The sequence below is a fragment of the Aethina tumida genome, chromosome 2 (assembly GCF_024364675.1).
Source record: "Aethina tumida isolate Nest 87 chromosome 2, icAetTumi1.1, whole genome shotgun sequence".
Classification (NCBI taxonomy): Eukaryota; Metazoa; Arthropoda; class Insecta; order Coleoptera; family Nitidulidae; genus Aethina; species Aethina tumida.
In genome coordinates, this window is record NC_065436.1 from 22,708,098 (window position 1) to 22,730,065 (window position 21,968).

Here is a 21,968-nt window from a genome sequence, read left to right on the forward strand (position 1 = left end):
TCAATTTTTACCTCTTATTATGCAAACGTTAGGTTAAATATCTCGGTATACTAACTAATATATACATTTATTATGTATTTGAATTTTATTTTATAGTATATTATTGTTTTCAGCAAGTATTTAAAATAGGTCATCCCCTTACATTGGTGCAATTTATAATCATGGCAACTAGGTTTAGGATTTATCGACTTTGTCATAAATTTGCTATTTAATTTAACTCATTCTTTATTTGTCAAAGCCTAATTCCCTGGTTTGAGTCAATTGGATTTAAAGCGAATAAACTTCAATTTAAATTTAAATAAAATGTTTTGTCTGTCACACAGCTGTCAAAATCATATGTTTTTGTTTACTCCTTAAACCCAATTGTTAAAGACAAGATAATCTTGTCTATTGAAACATCAAAACATTGTTTTTGTAACATGTACTTCACAACAAGATAACATGAGCACTAATTTACAATCGCCCACCAAATTAACAGAATTCGCCCCACTGCAAGTGGAAGAAAAGCCACAGTCTGTCACTCAGTACATTTCCAAGTTCTTCAAGAGCACTAAACCTCCGGAAAAGTCGAACAGCAATGAACCAGAAATTTCGGGCGATTCTATACCAAACTGGGCCGTTGATACAGCAACTGAAGCTAAATTTGGGGAGTCTGAGACTCCCAATGTGTATCCAGTTGATGTCAATGAAGGGAGAAGTTTGCCTAATGTATTGAAGAGGATTAGTAATTTGATAGCTCTTAAAACTACAGTAAGTTCTTTTTCTGTTTCAATCTTAACTGTCAAATCAATATTTTATCAATTTTAGAATTTACAAAATTATGGTGACACGGAGTTAAAACAGTATTGGATGCCAGATTCTGTCAGCAAAGAGTGTTATGAGTGTTGTGAGAAATTTACTACATTTAAAAGGAGACATCATTGTCGCGTTTGTGGTCAAATATTTTGTTCACAATGTTGCAATCAACAAATACCTGGCAAAATATTTGGTTGTACAGGTACAGCAATTAATTTTTGTTTTTCTATTTTGAATAATGAATATAAATATATTCTAGGTGATTTAAGAGTTTGCACTTACTGCTGTAAAGTAGTGTTGTCATATTTGCAGTCATCTGATGTAGGTGCAGACTTGACAGCAGATTTAAGATTGTTACAAGAAAATCTTCAAACAAAATTTGGAGATACTTTATCCACTGTTTCAAAACAAGAGTTATTACCAAAAAATTCAAATTTAAATGCAGGAGATGGTGGCATGTTAAAAAGAAAAATTTCAGTTGGATATCAGGAAGAAAAGTTTGTAGCTGAGAGGTACATATTTACATATAAAATCTTACTTTGTTTAAATATAATCTAAGTAGTTATTTTTTTAAGAAAAATTGATTATCTAATAGCGATATTAATTTGAAAAATGCATCTTTATAAGACCAATAATACATGTATAATAAAATAGAGCAAAAGTTTGCATTTTAACTAGAAATATTAAATGGTCAAATGCCCTATTTATATTAGAATATCATTTTTGGCACAAAATCCATGTAATTGGTAAATTATTGTTGGTAAAAGTTTGAAACGGTCCATTTTACTAATAATTTTTTGTAATTATCTTATACCATGACCAAGGAAAGGAGCCCCAAACCAATACTTGTTCTTCAAGATGTTTTTTAATGTATGTGAGGACGATGAATAATAAGGATACATAATTTCGCCCTTTGCCCAAATTCTACAGGATAATTTTAATACATTTTTATACAAATTTCGTTCGAATGTTGTTTTTTGATGCCACTGATTTCTGTACTGAAATATATCTTTCGCAAGTTGTTCATTCAGTCGACGTCTGATGGTCGACGCTTATGATATATATGTGCATTTAAATAATATCTCCGACTTTTATAAGATGAATAACAAAAAAATATTAAAATATATTTTTTATACTGACTGGACAAAATTTTAATTAAATCTTTTCACGAAATATTTTACAAATGTTTGATTTTAAATTTTGTGCTATTTCTTTTACCACCGCTGACTGTATATCCTAAATAATGACTTTTGATTTTATGAAACAAATATTTATGTAAATATTTTTTATCGTTTACGATAAATATTTCGAATTGGAAGAGTCATGAATTTAAATAATACATAATTTTACTGATGATTAATTTACGTTACATTATTTGTATATCTACAAACCATATATAAATTTTCCCACCAAAACTGGTGTGTGTGGTCAAACCATAAGTTTAGTGTTAAAATATTGCAGTACGTCGATGTCCTATCTAACCGCCGAAGAGAAAATCAAAGCTTTGCAAAATTCGATATCGTTAAGGAATTTGTTCGAGGAGATTTGCAAGCCAAACCATGGCGTAACACTTAACACCCACAGGTATCGCCTACGGACCTATGCCGATTGTTTTTTGGGTTCTGAATTAGTTGACTGGCTGATATTCCAGCAAAAGGCGAAAACTAGGTTAGTATGTGACCGGATTTTAATTCAGGTCTCCTGATTTGAATCATTTGCAGAATCCAGGCGTCGACTATTTCGCAAGCTCTGCTAGAAGGGGGTTACATAGAAAGTGTCTCTGAACCGTCTACCTTTATTGATGGATACGCTTTGTACAAATATGGGAACTTGACCTCTTTGGCTGTTCAAGAAAAGTATTCCAGTTTCGACGTTCCTTTTCAAGATGAACCGATTTGGGTTCAGCAAATACCGCACGAATCATTTTCAACAGGTCTGTAAACGACGGAATTTTTCACGGTTTCAGATAATGATTTTCTAGATTCGGAGAATGAACAAAACTCACCAGTTAATCGTGGATCGAGGCAGTTTACTAATTCTTCGTCATTCACACTTGATTTAAATATAGAAGCGAATACTGTTTACTTGTCATGCCCCTTAGAATCGCCTTCTGAAGTAAAAGTCACAGAAGCGCCAGTTGTCGCTTGTGATACAAAAGAAACTTTGGATGTTAGACCATCTGAGCAAAGAGAAATGGGTCCAGAATCAGGTTAATATTTTTATCGTTGTATTGATTACAGAAAATATTAATAGTGGACAAAATAATTATTAAATTTTAGATAATAATTATAATTTTACTTTGAAAAGAAATCTTCTTTATTTTATGAAGTACATACTTGACAGTGTATTTATGTATTACTTTAGGCTGGTATAATCCATCCACTTTACGTGAAGAAAATGGTGAGAGGCATGCTTATAATTTATTGACGGAAACTTATGAACAGCATGAACAAAACTTACTAAAACAATTGTTGGTGTCTATGGGATTATCTCTTTCTTGGTCACAAATAATTTTGCCTTTACTACCAGATATTATTAATAATATCAGGCCTGGTATGTTACACTAAATCTTCCATTGTGTCAAAAATTAAAAAAGAACTATATTTCAGACAAAAATCATGATGCTAATGATCTAGATATTCGACAGTACGTGCAGTTTAAGAAACTGCCTGGAGGCAAGAGAAGTAGCTCATGTTTAGTTAGAGGAGTCGTTTTTACGAAAAATGTGGCTCATAAAGATATGCTTACAGAAATAGACAATCCCAAGATTTTGCTACTGCAATGCGCCATTGTTTATCAACGAACGGAAGGAAGACTTATGTCATTAGAACCAGTTTTGATGCAGGTCTTTACCCAATTGATAAATTTGATACGTGTTACTAGTGATTGTTATTTTAGGAACATGAATATCTGAGAAATGTGGTAGCGAGGATAGCTGCTTTACAACCAGACATCGTCTTAGTACAAAGGAATGTATCGAGACTTGCTCAGGATTTTCTACGTCAATTTAAAATAGTCCTGATACAAAACGTGAAACAAACAGTGATGGAACGACTGTCGAGATGCACCAACGCCGATTTGGTTACTGCTGTTGACGCACACATAGGTCGACCTAGATTGGGTTGCTGCAAGAAGTTCTACTTAAAAAAATACGAGATTGAAAATCAAACACCAAAGACGTTAATGTTTTTCGAAGGATTACCCATGCCTCATTTGGGTGGGACCGTATTGCTGAGAGGCGCATCCAGATCTGTGTTAAGCAGATTAGAAAAGGTTGCCTCCTTTATTTTATTTACAGCTTATAACTGGAGACTCGAAAAGTCATTTCTTATGGACGAATTCGCACAACCACCCGACACCAAATGTGAATTTTTAGATGACAGTAAAGAAAACTCCCCGAAGCTGTCCACAGCGAGATTTATTTCATCGGAATTTACGAAATCTGAAACGACGTTCAAAACCGAAAAAACAGAGCACACCAACGAAGGGAAAAAAATCGTCGCCGAAGCAATAAATGATTTCACCGATCCTTTACACAATCCAGAAAGTCAAGTCCCGTCCACAGAAGCATTTTCCGTTGCCGAACTTCCGTTTTCTAACAGTTTCCGCAAAGCGTTGGACGATACGATTTTATGTATATCGCCGTACGTTTTATTTCCCATTCCATATTTAGAAACGGAAATGGGCAAAAAGTGTCCACTCAGACAGTTCTTCCCCGCCGAAATTTATTACAGTGAACAGTTCAATAACATCAAGAAGAATAAATGGAGGGAGGAGAATGAAGAATCGACGAAAAATACTGATGATGTTAAGACAAAGGTAAAATAATGTATATTGATAATATATATTAACTCATTCTTAAACTTACTACAGAAAACTTTACATCCATTCTTAACTGCAAAAATTACTACCAGTATGGATGATCCACACATTCAAAATCTTCTGGCAAATTTCCGAGCTTGCGGTGGTAATTATAAAAAGCGTGAATTTATTAAAGAAATTAAACAAAAACCGGAAAAGAATCTTTTGAAAATAGTAGATATTGACCGACAAGATGTTTTAAGTCCAATGAATCATCAAAGGCTTGCAGTATTATTTTGTAGTTATAGTAAGGAGTCTAGAAATGCACCTGCATTTTGTGTTAACCCTTGGTAAATTTCATACTTCAATAAGTATTAAAGTATAATTAAAATGAACATGTCTGTAGGGTGGTTTACATGGATTTTTATGCAAGGAATGATATTCCCCTGGGTTGCTTCCTCGAAAAATATTGTTTTCGATCGACCTACATGTGTCCATCATCTACTTGCGAAACACCAATGGACAAACACGTAAGACGATTCGTGCATAATTTAGGTTGCGTGAGCATATCTCTGAATAACTTCGAAAATGAGTTCAAAGAAGATAACATAGTCATGTGGACCTGGTGTACAAAATGCCAAAGTGTGTCACCAGTAGTACCAATGTGTTCTGACACATGGTCATATTCTTTTGCCAAATATTTAGAATTACGATTTCATGGGGATTTATATAGTAGAAGAGGTCAATATGCTTGTAATCATAGTTTACACCATGATCATTACCAATATTTTGGATACAAGAATTATGTTGCTTCGTTCAAGTAAGAACCAGGCCATATTCAATATTTTCTGTAATAAATGTGTAATGTTCTAGATATTCCTCAGTTAATATCTGGGAGATTTCATTACCTTCACCAATTATTTCGATTACGTACAACATCGAGAAACTCCACAATGAACTGATTGATGAAGTGAAGATATCTGCTCAAAGGGGACACGAAATTTTTTCACTAATTCTCGATAAGTTGTCCTGCATTCTTTCCGACGATACAGAATCTCTTACAAACTGTAAGCATTTAGTGCAAAAGGAGCAGAGTCAATTTAAGCTGATTGTTGAAGAAATTCAGCTAAAGTTAACATCTCCTACAATTGAAAGTAAATCATTTTCAGAACAAGGTATAGAAATGTTTTATTTGATTGTTTTAAATTTTTATTTAAATTTTATGTTTAAGATTTACACATTCCATATTGGACAATCATAGATACGTTAACGAAAATTAAAAGGTTAATTGTGGAAACAGTGGAAAACTGGAACGTTAGACTAATGGAAATTAATAGAGAGAGAAAAGAATCTGATAAAAAAAGGGACAAGTCTGTAAGTGCAGACTTGGACAATTCTACTGTTTCTGAGGAAAGAACCGCAAGCATTAGTGAAGATCTCCGCAATGAAGTCTTTTCTGATGATGTAACAGATGGTAGGATTTTCAATTATTAAATTACATCCTTAAACCTATTAAGTAAAACTATTTTTCAGATGGTGCTTCTTTAAATGGGAATGAAGATACTGTTGACAATAAAAAAGAATCTGACAAAAAAACTGTAAAAACAATACTTTCACAACTCTTACCAACTTCAAATGCATCAGTATTTATGACTGTAAGCATTTCAAATTTAATTAAGACATGTTTCAAATCATAATATTTTTTAGCAACCATTTAGTCCTCAAGAGCACTATAATCTACCAACAGGTGTTTATGGGCCTATAATAGTATTTGAAAATGAACCAAGTTCTATTATTGCTTATGCACTTAACTCTTTGGAGTATAAAAAATATTTTGAGGAACTAAAGAAACCCCTAATTGAGCAAAGCCCAAGCCCGGTAAATAAACGAAAAGGGACTATGGATAAAGAAAATACCAAAGATGGCGACGAGAAATCTGGTTTATTAGGGTTTTTAAGATCCAAAGATGCAAATAATTTAACGTCATCGTTATCGTCGAGGTATGCATATTTCTGTAACAATTCAGCAGATTATTGAACAGTTTCTATTTCAGTCAATCTGTTGAACAGAATTTAAACACGGCTGATAAAAATGAAGATGTTAAAAAAAATAAGAACGCAAATATCGAAATACAGTTTCAGGATTCGAATTGTAATTTCTTTTGTCGGATTTACTTAGCCGAAAAATTTGCTGCTTTAAGATCAATGGTTTTACCAATTGGAGAAGAGGCATACATCAGATCACTTTCTAGGTCTGTCCAATGGAATGCCAGAGGTGGAAAATCTGGTTCAAATTTTGCTAAAACTATAGGTAATATAAAATATTGTCTTCAATTTAGTTTTCACTGTAAACACTTCTTTTTAGATGATCGTTTTATATTAAAGGAAATGTCAAAAAGTGAAGTACAGCTATTTTTGGAATCTGCTTCTAATTATTTCGTTCATATGCAACGCTGTTATACAACTGGTCAACCAACACTGTTGGGAAAAATTGTTGGAATTTACCAAATCATATTTAAAAATAACAATAACATAACTTTGCGTACACATTTTCTGGTCATGGAGAATTTGTTTTATAACAGAACAGTTTCTCAAAAGTTTGATTTGAAAGGGTCAATGAGAAACAGGTTAGTCCATCCAGAGAATCAAGAAGGCGAAATTGTTTTATTGGATGAAAATCTCCTGAAAAGTGAGTAAATAATATAATGCAATAAATATTTTACAATTATTGTTAATTACAGTGACCTGTGACAATCCTTTATACATTCTACCACATTCTAAATCAGTGCTAATTGCAACCATACAAAATGATACTGAATTCTTGTCCACGCAGTCTGTTATGGATTACTCTTTATTAGTTGGTTTGGATTCTGAAAAGAAAGAACTCGTCTTAGGAATAATAGGTAACTAAATTTAACAGACAATTTTATAAATAGTCTTTATATTTTTATTATTATTTCAGATTACATCAGAACCTTCACATGGGATAAAAAAATTGAGACCATGGTAAAGAAAAGTGGAATTTTGGGAGGCCAAGGAAAACTTCCCACTATTGTTTCACCTGAGGAATATCAAAAGCGGTTTATTGAAGCAATGCATAGATATTTTTTGGAAGTTCCTGACCACTGGGCTGGACTAGGAAAAGGTCTAGAATCGTAAAAAAATGGTGGATTGCCAGAATTTTATATTTTATACAAATGAATTACAATTAAATTTTTAATAATTTTTAAGTCTAAGTACAATATGTAGATAATTTTATACATAGTCTCATAAAATTTGCATTTTTTGTTTATATGTATTATTGTGATATTTGTTCAATTCAAAATAAAATTAATATAATTAAACTTTAAAGTTGTTTAATTTAATCAAAAGCTATATTTTGATTTTTACTGTGGTAAGATAAATAGTTATCATTTCTATACATTTATGTATGTTCTCTGTAATATGCAATATAATGAGAAATTTCATAAACATATTTACATGACATGTATTTTACACGTGAAAATAATGTCAATGTAAGCAGTTTTGTTTTTGTGTTATTTAGTGATAACTTGAAAACAAATATAAGTTTTTACAATATTTTTATTTGCATGGTACAAGCATTGAATTTCAGCCTGTATTCCCAACCCACTCTGAATAACTCAATATTTTAAGTAACACAATATTTATATAGTCTAAATATATGGTAAGACCTTTTCAATTACTTTTTGTGATAGTAATGCACAGTCCTACAAATAACTTTAAGTGTTCAATTATAACTTTCCCTCCACTATTTTAAATTTAGGAACTTTTAACCTATACGGTTATTCTATGGTGGTGACTCATCTCATGACATTTCGTTTCTGTCACAATATTTTGATTATTTGCATTTTAACAACAAAGACGTTCAGATAACTTGTTGTCGCACTTATACACTCCCAGATTTAGAAGACATTATGATATCTTAATAGTTTATAAAAGTTAATGTGTCACTATCGGAGTGGTGAAGAGAACATTTGAAACATGTTGCTGACTAAAGGAAGTTCTTGTGACAATTTGTTATACGACGAAGCTTGTTTGAGGATATACAATAAACTGAACGACACGGTGACTGTTTATGGGCAGTATGATCAATGTCACAAATGCGACTTCCAAAATTTGACTACTCTTGCTCCCTATCAAAATTCCTCTTTGGTAATTAACACCAGATCCCCATTTGAGCTGTACTATGTGAATAGTGCAAATGTGACACACTGCAGGTTGGTATATACACGAGTGTTACTAAATTAGCTTTATTAATTGTTTCATGTTTCAGTTTCAAAAATTTATTCTACGAGCATTATGAATATGGCTGGAATATCTCAGAAAAGTGCACAACAGCATATATTCAACAGCCAGCAGATAATGCATATTTACGTAAGTAAAATGCGTAGGTTTCAGATTAATATAAATTAATTTTGAATATTGTATTGCAGCTATTCTAACTGCTTTCATTGTTTTATTTTTCATTGGGACTGCTTGGTATATGGTAAAATGTATATATAAAAATAGTCATAGACTTAGGTCACTGCTAACCTGGAACACAGAATTAGAGGATGTAAGTCAGAGAATATTAAAATTTTTCTTTTAAATACATTTTGAATTTGTAATAGGATTTGGGAAGTTCATCCATGGGAACACCACTAGTTATTGAACGAATTCCCTCAGTTCGAAAACATCCACATAGAGTCAAGTCAATAGATGTATTCCGAGGTCTTTGTATTATGCTTATGATTTTTGTCAACTATGGTGGAGGCAAATATTGGTTTTTCCAACACTCTGCCTGGAATGGATTGACTGTTGCAGACTTAATTTTTCCTTGGTGAGTTCTTTAATTTTAAATTAATATTTTATCATATGAGTTGTCATTTAATACATTATGATAGTGTTTGAATCATTTATATCAATTTCTCATTGTTATATATTTCATTTAGTGAATCATAGTTATAAAGCGTGTCTGCATGCATGCAGTTGCAGCAACAATTTTAAACATGATGTTCTTTATTAAATGAAAAATGATTATTTTCATTATATAATTTTTTTAATGTAATAGTTGAAATTATTAATTTTGAACTATTTCCTAATTTTATTTGTAGTAGTACTGATAACAAAGATCACTGTCCTTTCTTGTCAATAATACTATTAATACTATTAATACATATTATATACATATATATAATTATTTTTCTGAAACTTTATTTATTTAAATTGCCTTCTTTATTAAATTACTGTTATAAATAATTGAAATTATATAATATATTCCCTTATAATAATTTAAACAAGCTAATGGTGATTAAGAGATTTTAAATGAAGAATGATGAATTAAAAAAGTTTTATTGAATATAATTTAAATAAAACTGCTACATTATTTTTATAGCACATATGAAAAAAAGAAAAGTTTCTAATTTTGTTTAATATTTCTTTTAGGTTTTTATGGTTGATGGGTATGTCACTTTCCATATCCCTTCAAAGTAAATTGAGAAGAGCTGTACCAAGAAGAACGTTGATCGTCCATGTAATCCGTCGCTTCATTATTTTGCTTCTCCTTGGGATAGTTATTAATTCGAATAAGAATTTGTCAACCATTGCAGACATTAGATTGCCTGGAGTATTACAAAGAATCGCTTTTACTTACTTGATTGTTGGATTGTTAGAAGTCTGTTTGACTAAACGAATGGAGATAGAAGTAAGCAATAGTGGCCTTAAGAGTAATTATGATAGATAATATCTAAACCCGTATTTTTCAGAACGCCTCTCCTATATTTGACATTGTATCTGCTTGGCCTCAATGGCTATTCATTACTTGCATAATAATTATTCATACATGCGTGACCTATCTGGTTGAAGTGCCCGGATGTGGTCGTGGTTATGTGGGACCTGGAGGATTAGATGAACATGAACAGTTTGTGAATTGTACGGGGGGTGTGGCTGGATACATAGACAGAGAAGTGTTTGGACGTCACATGTATAAAGGGGCTGTTTGCCGTAAAGTTTACGAAACCAAGCAACTATTCGATCCTGAGGGAATTTTGAGTACTTTCACTTCAATTCTCACCGTTTATTTGGGAGTTCAGGCTGGTAGAACTTTGAATACATATCAAAATGTACGTTCTAAAGTTATTCGATGGATGATATGGGGTATTGGTTTGGTAAGTTTATTTTTTTTATATCTTCATTTGATATTTATCCTTATTGTTATTTTTAGAGTATCATTGGGGCTGGTCTAGCGGAATTTAAGAGAAATGACGGTTTGATCCCAATAAATAAGCAATTGTGGTCATTATCATATGTATTTGTGACAGGAGGCTTTGCTTTCATCATACAAACTGGTTTATTCTTAGCTGTCGACATTTTCAGAAAGTGGGGTGGGAGACCATTTTTCTATCCAGGAATGAATGCTATAATATTGTATGTTGGCCATGAGTTGTTCAACAGTACTTTTCCTTTTGCTTGGAAACCCACCACACAAACTCATGGTACCTTTTTATTTATGAACTTATGGGGTACAGCACTTTGGGTTTCCATTTCAATTTACATGTATAAACATAACGTATTTGTCTCTATTTGAGCCGACTAGGTATATTCAATTTCAGAAATATATGAACATTGAAATTTGCAATAATTTTATACTTTCATGTGTTTAAATATTATACAAAATTAAGGCTAGTTCTTAATCTTAAAATTGATTTCTGGACTGATTTATACCTATTGATATTGAAAATTGTAATCGTTTAAGGTTAATATATTAATATTATAATCAGAATTGTGATTTAGTTGACTAATTAACTTGTAAATATTTTATAATAATTGTTCTCAACGATTTGTAATGGAAAATTATTTATGTTAATAAAGTGTTATATTAGTATGCATGTTGTTTTTATTTACAAAATTAGGATTAAGGGTACATTAATTCAAAACAGAAGAAATTAACTATTTTTTATTAATTTATAATATAATATACATGAAATTAATTAGTAGATAAGTTGTTAATTTTTGCTAAGTTTCACCTTTTCGATAAATGAAGTGAGTTCCTTGATCTTGTTTTCCTGAAATTCTGTAGTGAGTTTTAATGCCTCTATTTTACCTTCTAGTTCAGCACATTGTTTATTGATATTTGTTTGATTATCTTCTACATTTTTGGAACATTCAAAATTATGCACCTCCTCTGCATATGAATTAAGATCTCGTTCTGTTAATTTCATTAATTCATCCTCCTTGTCCTCTTTGTGTAATAAATTCTTCAAAGTTTCTCCTATTTCATCTATTAATACTTTTTGATTCACTTTTAATGTATCTACTTCATCAAGTAAACTGATAATTTCATTATCAAATTTCTCAATATCCTTCTCATGTGTTCCTAGGCGTACATTTATTGATTCAGTTAATTGTTTGATATCAGTATCAGTAGTCGTATTCATTTTACTTCTTGCAGTATTAACAAAATAAAAACAATTTTTAAACTGATGAAGATTCAGTCGTACCACAAACTTGTACTTTCAGGTCCGGTGTGAAGTTAGCACTTTGACTGATATTTTTTAATATCCCAAAATATATTATTTTCAAAAATTAACATCTCACATATCTAACAAACATAAATAATCATTAATAAAGTAAAAGATTATAGAAAAATTTGGCCACTTATTTTTTGGCGAAAATATTTTAACAATAGCACCGCTGTAGTCCAATGGGTGGCGCTAATATATAACGTTATATTTTAAATTTAACCTGTTGAATAAAGTATTATAAAAGTCAATTGCAATTTATTAGATTTCTATACTTCTTTCGGCATGTTAATTATATTTTAATTCTTATAACTTAATATTTGTTACATATTAACACACTATAAGCGGGTCGGGTAAAAATACCCGTCTCGGGAACTGTTGATTATTATCGGGCCGGATAATTTTTACCTTTTTGAATGTACTTACTTTAAAAACGGGGTGAGCTAATGTTATTCTATTGGTTTACATACCGAACTGAAAGAATTATCTCTTATTTTTTGTTATCATTCAACAACTTAGTTTGGACTATTTTGCTACCCGCTTATAGTGTGTTAATACGTACATAAGTTGTAAAATCATTTTCGAAACATATTTGTTATTCTATAGAAAAGTCGTCAAGTTTATTCTGCAACATTTAAATTTTGTTGAATCTTACTTCTACGTCATTATCAATTGACATATTTACTTCAATTTTATCAATTATATCCGTTAATCTTTTTGTAATTTTATTTTCTGTTGCGATAGTGGCAATTTTATATTTTTCCATTTGAATATTAGTATTGTCCAAATTCATGGAATTATTGAAATTATCGTTGAATATTTCTTTTTCTCCATTATCTATTGACATATTTACTTCAATTATGTTAACTATATCCTTTAATGTTTTTATAATTTTATTTTCTATTACGCTTGTATCAATTTTTACTTCTTCCATTTGAATATTAGTTCCGTCCACACTATTGCACTAATTCATTTTGGACTATTGATAGTCTGGTGCTAACAACCACAGCCAACAATTAATTTTCGATTAAATTTATTAAGCCGGATATATCATTTGCCGTAAATAGGCTATTCAAATTTTGCCGCCCTTACTAAAGTCCACAATTAGGTACCCTAGTTCACAACCATATTAATTACATTTGTTTGTCTATCGTCCTCATTATACCAGTTTTTATAAATTATGAACTATGGGGTCGTTGTGTTAGTTCCTAGACTATTTTTACAACCCACGATTTAGTGAAAATTGAACAAGAATTATAGTGGTGCCCAGACCACCAAATATTACAAACATTTTGTAGAATATTTCATAAAAGAATTTAATTCAAACTTTGTCCAGTCGGTATAAAAAATAAATTTCAACATTCTATACTTTTTTGTTACACATCTTATAAATGTCAGAGATATTATTTTAAAAGCATACATTAGTTTGATTTACTTTTTTTTATTTTTACTTTTTTGTACAATAAATTAGATTAGAAGACAATTAGAAAATGTCCTAACCAAAAAAAACAACTCCTTTTATTGACTGGCAAATTGGAAAAATCAGTCCTGTAGGTAATATGATAATAAACTATCAGTGAATCTAATTGACCAATCATATGTCGACTGAACGAACAAAACTTGCAAGGAATGTATTTCCATAAAGAAACTGTTGGTATTAAAAAAGAATATTTGATCAAGACTAAAAGTTTGCAAAAAAATGAATTAAATATTCACCAGAGTGTTGGTGAAGGTCGAAATGATGATTCCATGTTCAATAGAAGAAGATCAAATGATAAAAAATACATTCATCATCCTCCTAATAAAAGTTTGAGTCCTAGATATACTACAAAAATTTTGAAATATGGTGGAGAACAAGTTGTGGTTTGAAATGGTCTAGGACCATTACGAAATATTATTAGTAAAATGGAACATTTCGTATTATGAGAGATTAATGGAATGGAATTTACCAATTATAGTACATGGATTTTTATGCAGGATAATGATACGAAGCATGCATCCAAAGCTGTTCAAAGTTGGTTAAAAGATAAAAAAGTATCAAAAGTGTGCTATTTCAGTAACCAGCTACAATTCGTATTTTATTTTATTATTTATAATTAATATTTAATTTAAATAGAAATTATTATGATTTTGGTACAAAATGAATAATGAGAAAGGATATAGTCATAATAATAGAATAGAATAACAGAGTAATTATTTTAAATCAAATATAAAATATTTTGATTGCATTTAATTAGAGATGTTCGTTTACTAATTAACGTTAAGCTAGTAATGTGATATTTTTCTGATAGCCAATGTAAATAATATGTGCACATATGCTTTTTTGATTCTATTCTTTGAAGAATATTTTTGTCACATTTACAATATATATTATTAATATTATTAGTATTCATTCGAAATTCTTAGTAAAGTTAAACATACATATGACATTTTTTTATTTTTCTTTATAGTATAACAAGACAAATTTCTAGTAGTATCGCACACGTGTTGGTTAATGGTTGATTTATATCAACAGGAGAAGCCAGATTCGCTTTCGGCAGTTCCATTGGTAATGGAAATGGTAATAAACTGACTTTCATCCATAACCTGATCTTAACGTAGATTGCTTTTTAATTTTCTTGACTTCCCATGGAAAGTTTATAATATTATCCATTTAAATATAAATGTGAATCAAATTCGTTAATTTTATACTTTATAACCAGGTCCAATATGAATAAACCACATTGTTTTCGTATGTGGTCGATATACATTTTCACGTATTTGCCCATGAGTAATGGAATTAACGGGCTTCCATGAGTGAATTCATTTTAGGTATAGAGAAACCAAATATTATATATGTCTATGTATATTATTTTACTTCATGATTAAATAAATACATCATGAGTTTTATTCCCCTTAATTCTATGTGAATATTTTTATTAACGTTTACGACACAAAACAAAATTGTTCAAGTATGATGATATCGAAACACATATATTGTTCAGACATTTCACTGTTATCAGATAACAAAAATTAAGCCACTACAATTAAGGTACCTATAAATAATTACATGTTTGAACATGTATCAGGTGGTAAGTACATGAACATGTGCATGTACTTTGGACGAATCAATAAAAATTTTATTATAAAATCTCCGAGTCTAGACGTTTTCACTTAATTTGATTTAGCAATTGTTCTAGTTTGTTAGTGCGACTTTTTGAAATAATCAAGGTTGGTTAGTAACTAAATTGTTTTATTTCTTAATTCTAATTAAATAATCAAAATTTAAAATCTAATTGCTACAAAAAAAGTATTTTTCTTTTTCTTCAATTAATTATTTTATATCTAATTAATTTCATTTTTAATTAAATTGTAAAAAAAATATTAAACATATATTATCGTTTCATAAAAAACGAATATTCTTTTTATTATATGAGGGATTTCGTAAAATATAATTAATTATAGTCTTATTTACTTCGTTGGTAATTTTTATTAATTTCAAAAATAACAATGTATCTACTATTTGACTTATGCATAAAATGCATTGTGTTCACAATTTTATTCAAGTATTCTAGGAATGTCAATGTGTGTAGACACAATAAAATCTGAAAATATAAAAAGTAAGTGCTGATCTCGTTTTGAAATTATCTAGCATTGAAATAGATAATAACTTTACCTCAAGTACTAAATCAGTTCTCATAATTAGTAGTTTACAAGCATCCAATTTATAAACATCGTTTTTCCAACAGATTTAGCCATGTTTCTAAAACATCTAAATCACAATCCTGGCGGGGAAGAAGAGTTCGACGATGATATGACAAATGTAAACATTGCTAAGGCTGTGGCGATGACTTGCCTCTTCATCGCATCGTTTTCTTTGGGCACCCTCCCGATTAAACTGAACAAATGGTTGAAATGGGAGACGGACGCAAAAAACAACTACTACGTAAAGCTGTTGTTATCGTTTGGTGGTGGAGTCCTGTTCTGCACAACTTTCATGCACATGTTACCAGAAGTGGCGGAAGGAGTGGAGAATTTAGAAATAGAACCTTTCGAAAACTACGAACTGCATCTTGCTCAGCTACTAATGTGCACGGGATTTTTTGCCATGTATTTTGTGGAAGAGCTCGTCCACGCGTGGATTCATAAAAGGGAAGGGTTGTCCGCAGTAAGGAAAAGTCTTTCGGTGAGAAGAGGAGACTTGGACGACGGAAAGAAGCACAGTCATAACCACAATCACAGTCATATTCATAACAACAATCACGACCACGTACATCAAGATCACAGCCATGTTGTGTTGATTGAAGCTGATTCTACAGTAAAAACTGTCAGGGGGTTGCTAATCGTTTTGGCCTTGTCTATTCACGAACTATTCGAGGGGCTGGCTGTCGGGTTGGAAGGCTCGAGCGTTGCAGTATGGTACATGTTTGGAGCAGTCAGTGCACATAAATTTGTAATTGCGTTTTGCATCGGTGTGGAATTGGTTACGCTAAAGATGAGGACGCTACTTATTGTAATTTATGTGTTCACATTCGCAGTAGTGAGTCCAATTGGAATCGGCGTGGGCATCGCTGTGACTAACACTGAAGGCGACTACACAGAACAAGCTTCAGTGTTTTTGCAAGGGTTAGCATCGGGCACCCTCTTGTATGTGGTATTCTTTGAAATTCTGCAGGCTGATAGAAAAACCGGAATTAAACAATTCTTTGCTGTGTTTATTGGTTTCTTGTTTATGGTACTGATAACGATTTTCTGTTAGTTTATTTTTTATGAGATGTGTTTACTGAAATCTTACTGTGATTTTTGTTTTATAATCATTATTTATTATATTATTTTATTTTATGCGTTTTAGTCATAAAATGTGATTTCTTATATGATGATGAATAATAACAAATTTATTTTATATTTACAATTAAAAAATATATATTTTGTGTCCATATCTCTGTAATATTTTATTTACAATTTTACTGTTATTCATGTAGGTACGAGTTTCTAAATAGTTAGATATCATTAATAATAAGTACAAGTGTATGTAAAGACGTACTCAAAAATTGAAACATTGGATACTGTGTATATTTATTTTTTTAATAAACTATTTACCACCCAATTTTGAAATATATATTTTAATACCTTTATTTAAAATGAGTTTACTGAGAAAGGTCCACTTTTTAAGATATCAAGTTATTAAATATGAACCTTAAACATTAAAATAATTATTAATGTCTATTTCCAACTAGTTTCCAAAATTTCGGCTGTATAACGTTCTAAATAAATTTCATTGGAGTATTAAAATTAATGTAATTATAATAACAAATGTCCAAGGTGTATCCCGCACTAAAAATACATTATGCAACACGAACTTTGAGGATGTTACGTCAGTACTATCACATGTTGAAACCCGCTTCCGTTTATTGGTTAGGTTGGCTGTATCGATTTTTATATGAAGGCCGACAAACTGGTATAGACTTGTTTGGTATAAATAGCAATTTATGTGCGATACGTATTCACCTTCAGGTGGCGACACTTTCGGAGCGTGTTTGTGCTAGTTTATATGTTTATTACGAGTTTCGATCAATATTTTTATACACATATACATTTGGGTGAGTTCTTTTTCAGTTAATCATTGTTGTTATTAACATTCTGCTAAATAAATAATTTCTTGCAGTACTATTATGGATGTTAATGTTTTGGAGAACAATTGATATGAATGCATAATGTGACTGTGAACAGAATCTCACCTATTATATTAAATTTACAGAGAAGTTTTTAATGTTTATGCATTAAAGAAAGTATTCATATTTCATGATAACCCAGAATGTGAACAAATCTGGAATTGCATAAAATGCATACATAAAACATGAGTTCTCCCAATTTTTTTTCCTGAAGGAATTATAAGTACTTAAACCATAGTGTCAGAAATCTTAAATATGCCTTAATATATAGTTTTTTCAAAAAGGGTTAATTTTTTGAACAGTTGAAAGCTCAAGTTATTTAAAAAATATATTGTTGTGTTTTTACAGTTCATTGTTGAAAAAATAAAAACTATAATAGTTTACACGTGATAATGTACCATAAATTAGTTAATGTTTAATTTGTAATTTCAAGCAATCATAAGTACGGGAGTTATATGTGTGTTAAGTGCTTGTCTAGGCCGGATTCTATTAAAAAAGTGACATTTTTCTTAAATCTTTCACAATAATATAATTTTGTAACAAAATAAAAAATTGTAAATCAATCAATGATAAAATACTTTTGAAAAAGAAAACAAATGATCAGATTAAAATGAAACTAAGCCAAGTTTATGGAAACTCTGCATCTTCAGTATTAAATATAAAATATTTATCAGCTGAATTCTTATGTGGCTATATTATGAGAAACCATCGGAGATTAAAAGTACATGAAACTGTAGAGATCATATCTCAATTGACAATAAACATAAAAGAATGTTTAAATTACTTCCGCATCTACCATATTCGCTTGATGTAGCATCCATGGATTATTTCCTATTTCCAAATATGGAAAAATGCGGAAAAAAATTTGGCTCTAATCATGAGGCCATTGCTGAAACGAGTACTTATTTTGTAGGGTTTGGATCGTATTTTAATGGTTATTAAATTAGAATAAATTTTGTACACAAAATTATTGGCCAAGAAAAATAGATTTTTAGCATCATGCTTAAGGAGTTCTCTTCCTTTTGGTGGCGGCTTTATAATTTGTTACAGTTTTTATGCAGTTATAAAAGTGTTATTTTATAATTCATTAATTTAACGCAACAATACTTACAGTTAGATGTTTGTTACAATATTATTGTATTTAAAGCTGATTCATGATTAATCTTTGCACGCAAAGTAGTCCATCAAGTCATGATTCCCCCGATAAAAATCACATAATGCAAAATTGACATTTAAGTATCTATCAATTTGATAGAATCATATATCTAAATTAAATTATAGTCTTTGAGTGGTGATTAATCTATATTTAGTGTCGTTGGCCCACTTAAACTGAGTTTTTTGACGTAACTGTGTTCAATGTAATTGACATGGAAACTAGACGCATATTAATCTCAAATTGTTTTATTTTGTTGTAAATGTTTATTTTTAAATAATAATAACTCAATGAACAAAGTGTAAATGTATAATAATAATATTAGGGTTAATTATAACTAAAATTTATATTGTTTCATGTATAAATATAGAGATTTTTAATAATAAAAAATTAACAAAATATGAAATAAAACATTCAGTGCGTGATTTAAAAAAAATCAAATTTGTACTAAATTTTACATCCTTATGACAAAAAGCTGAATATTTATTTAAATATTTAAGATATTATTTTTAACACTAATTAACTTTAAATATTAATTAAATGCATAAGAAAATAAAATAAATGGTAAATAATAATAAATAAAAAAACAATTTTGTTTTCGTTAAGATTTCAACTTATATTTTGAAATAATAAAAATTAAATCATATTTGTCTTTCTTTATAATATTTTACAATAAATGGTACAGTTCACAAATAACAAAGATTCTCTGCTTAGTGGGTGCATAATTATAAAAATAAATAAATCTCGTATCGTTAAAGGAAAAACTGAGAGAAACAGTGAACAAATGATAAAACATTTATGTTGCTTTCAAATTTAAACTTTTGGGCATCTGTTAAGGTAAATAACATATAAATATAAATATGTATCCAAAATTTGGTTGACTTGCATGAACTAATTAAACGACATTTTATAATGAACATTTAGCCATTCGCCTTAGCCATTAACTATATAATACAATAAATTGTATTTTATACAAATTTTATCAAAAAATTGTATAAAAGACCAACATGAAAGTGATATAAAACAATAAAGGTTTTCTTTATTGTTTGAAATCTGAATTGAGTTCAAATAAATAAATTATTATTTTTTACTTCGTCTCCTGTTGGATTTTTTTTGATAAATCAAATTTTTAATTGAGAGTATGAGGTTAAAATTTGTCGGATAAGTTATATTATTTTTGATTAATTCAACTGAAAAAATAATTTTACCATTAACAATTAAAATTATATTGTTTACATCAGGAGTAATATTACCTACAATCTTGTCATTGTAAATTTTTTATAATTGGTACAGGTATAAAAAAATTTAATCCGGTTTGTGGTTTCGAATGATGCAAAACTCTTTAATGACTCACATTTGGGGGATGACCAATTTTCTGAAGAAGTAATTATTATTCTCAAAACTACAAAAATCCCACGACTCTAATTTATAAACCGTTTTCAAAATATATACAGTTATACAAAAAACCAGTCATAGAATACACATACATTTAATTGAATTAAGGAGGAAGTCCACGAGCAAGGCGTATAAAAAAGGAAGAATGCAATTTAAAAGTTTTAAACGGTGGGCGATGTGCATGCGGCTTCAAGATGTATTTATTAGTCTGTTATTGGTAGTGACATACATAATGCAGATGATTTATTTTATAACCGTATCTATCACGACAACAGTGCTAATGCCTATGCTAATTTTTAGAGATTATTTAAGGAGATTACGGACTATAATTATTTGAGTAATTCAAGGACCGCTCGATAGTTTAATTGGTTTTACTGGTTATTTTATTATAAAGAATATATTAAAATAAATAATTACAAATTTAAATGTGTAAAAAACAATATGTGGTGTTGTTGGTTTTTATTAAAACTTATGCGCAGTTATGATTATTATTTAAATAGGAGCAATAGAAAAATATGATAAAAAATAAATACAGAGGATGAACATTCTCTATAATTTAATAATTTATAATTATATATAAAACGTTGATCCAGGTGAAATACTTCTTCAACATTCAAACAATTTCAACAATTAAAAACGTTTGTACAAAGCTTCTTGTTATAGATATCATAAGTAGTAAATAGTTTTACACAATGTTCCGAGTATTTGATGAAGGTCTTTTTGATATTTATGTTTGTTTGCTGCAACCGCAAATGTCATTTTAACAATTAAGATAACTATTGTCCTGTAATTGCATTAATTAAGTTTTTAACTAGTAACATATAATGAATCTGTTTTGTTACTGGCAATAAGTTATTGCACGTATTTATTAATATGTATGTGAAGTGCATTTTAAAATTTATGGGGAAACGTGACTGATTATGTCTCATTACAGAAAATTGCAAAAAATATTCTCATAATACCTTAAATTTTGTAATTTATTTGTTTATTTTTTATACATATGTTAGAGGCTGATACTTTCACTTATCAATGTAATGTGTATTGAGCGTGTGTATTTGCACATTTTACCACTTCTAGAGCTTGACAAGTTTCAGTCATTAAATCTTTCTTTACAATTCTGAAATAAGTACAGTTTCCGTTGCTTCGTTTGATGCAACTTAAGTTAAACGAATCTGTCAGTTACAAAAAAAAGATATACTACTTATAATATCTATTTAAAACATTATTTTTGAGTTAAAACTTAAAGTAACACAAATGGTCCACTGAATTTGGAGTTACAGTAAGTGATCACACACGATTTCGGTGTCATCAGTTTAATGGTGGAAAATGTACAATGTGAAGGTCGTCCTGAAACCTGAGTCAACGAAGAAATTAAGCAGAATTCTTATGCAACATGTATGAAATGGACCTGCTATTAAAAATGGCTTCCTGAATTCCTTCAACAAACTTTTTATTGGTGACATTGTTACAGCGACGAAAATTAAGGATAATTAACTCAGGTCTAGATTGAAATTAATAAACCTAAATTTGATGATTTTCTGGTAAGAAAAACTAACTCAAAAACGAATTTCTGTCGATAGAAAATGACTTCTACTGCATGACAACCCAAACCACCGGACACTCAAAATATTAATTGGGAAGATTTACTTTACCC

At 29.9% G+C, this 21,968-nt stretch overlaps 3 protein-coding genes across 3 annotated transcripts; all 3 read left to right on the forward strand.

Moving 5' to 3' along the window:
• The first annotated feature begins 354 nt into the window (after nucleotides 1–354).
• LOC109594250 (1-phosphatidylinositol 3-phosphate 5-kinase) lies at nucleotides 355–7,836 on the forward strand. Its single transcript, XM_020009458.2, has 19 exons — nucleotides 355–750; nucleotides 808–997; nucleotides 1,055–1,307; nucleotides 2,257–2,463; nucleotides 2,517–2,728; nucleotides 2,777–3,004; nucleotides 3,160–3,348; nucleotides 3,405–3,640; nucleotides 3,694–4,614; nucleotides 4,669–4,946; nucleotides 5,003–5,416; nucleotides 5,470–5,771; nucleotides 5,828–6,070; nucleotides 6,130–6,251; nucleotides 6,304–6,596; nucleotides 6,650–6,906; nucleotides 6,961–7,284; nucleotides 7,337–7,498; nucleotides 7,558–7,836. The coding sequence occupies exons 1-19, from the start codon at nucleotides 442–444 to the stop codon at nucleotides 7,752–7,754; spliced, it is 5,337 nt and encodes a 1,778-aa protein (XP_019865017.2). The 5' UTR covers nucleotides 355–441; the 3' UTR covers nucleotides 7,755–7,836.
• A 382-nt stretch (nucleotides 7,837–8,218) lies between these two features.
• LOC109594231 (heparan-alpha-glucosaminide N-acetyltransferase-like) lies at nucleotides 8,219–11,478 on the forward strand. The gene is made up of 7 exons (XM_020009437.2): nucleotides 8,219–8,833; nucleotides 8,890–8,990; nucleotides 9,050–9,171; nucleotides 9,227–9,435; nucleotides 10,041–10,299; nucleotides 10,361–10,762; nucleotides 10,819–11,478. The coding sequence occupies exons 1-7, from the start codon at nucleotides 8,598–8,600 to the stop codon at nucleotides 11,179–11,181; spliced, it is 1,692 nt and encodes a 563-aa protein (XP_019864996.1). The 5' UTR covers nucleotides 8,219–8,597; the 3' UTR covers nucleotides 11,182–11,478.
• A 4,333-nt stretch (nucleotides 11,479–15,811) lies between these two features.
• LOC109594216 (zinc transporter ZIP3-like) lies at nucleotides 15,812–17,182 on the forward strand. The gene has a single exon (XM_020009420.2). The coding sequence runs from the start codon at nucleotides 15,852–15,854 to the stop codon at nucleotides 16,851–16,853; it is 1,002 nt and encodes a 333-aa protein (XP_019864979.1). The 5' UTR covers nucleotides 15,812–15,851; the 3' UTR covers nucleotides 16,854–17,182.
• Nucleotides 17,183–21,968: the final 4,786 nt, after the last annotated feature.

What these genes read in the sequence shown, in the direction of transcription:
- LOC109594216 (XM_020009420.2), top strand. Translation starts at nt 15,852, where the DNA reads ATGTTTCTAAAACATCTAAATCACAATCCTGGCGGGGAAGAAGAGTTC.
- LOC109594231 (XM_020009437.2), top strand. Translation starts at nt 8,598, where the DNA reads ATGTTGCTGACTAAAGGAAGTTCTTGTGACAATTTGTTATACGACGAA. An exon ending in GCAGACTTAATTTTTCCTTG is followed by an intron (nt 9,436 to 10,040) that starts GTGAGTTCTTTA and finishes TATTTCTTTTAG; the next exon opens with GTTTTTATGGTTGATGGGTA. An exon ending in CTAAACGAATGGAGATAGAA is followed by an intron (nt 10,300 to 10,360) that starts GTAAGCAATAGT and finishes CGTATTTTTCAG; the next exon opens with AACGCCTCTCCTATATTTGA.
- LOC109594250 (XM_020009458.2), top strand. Translation starts at nt 442, where the DNA reads ATGAGCACTAATTTACAATCGCCCACCAAATTAACAGAATTCGCCCCA. An exon ending in TATTAATAATATCAGGCCTG is followed by an intron (nt 3,349 to 3,404) that starts GTATGTTACACT and finishes ACTATATTTCAG; the next exon opens with ACAAAAATCATGATGCTAAT. An exon ending in ATGCATCAGTATTTATGACT is followed by an intron (nt 6,252 to 6,303) that starts GTAAGCATTTCA and finishes AATATTTTTTAG; the next exon opens with CAACCATTTAGTCCTCAAGA.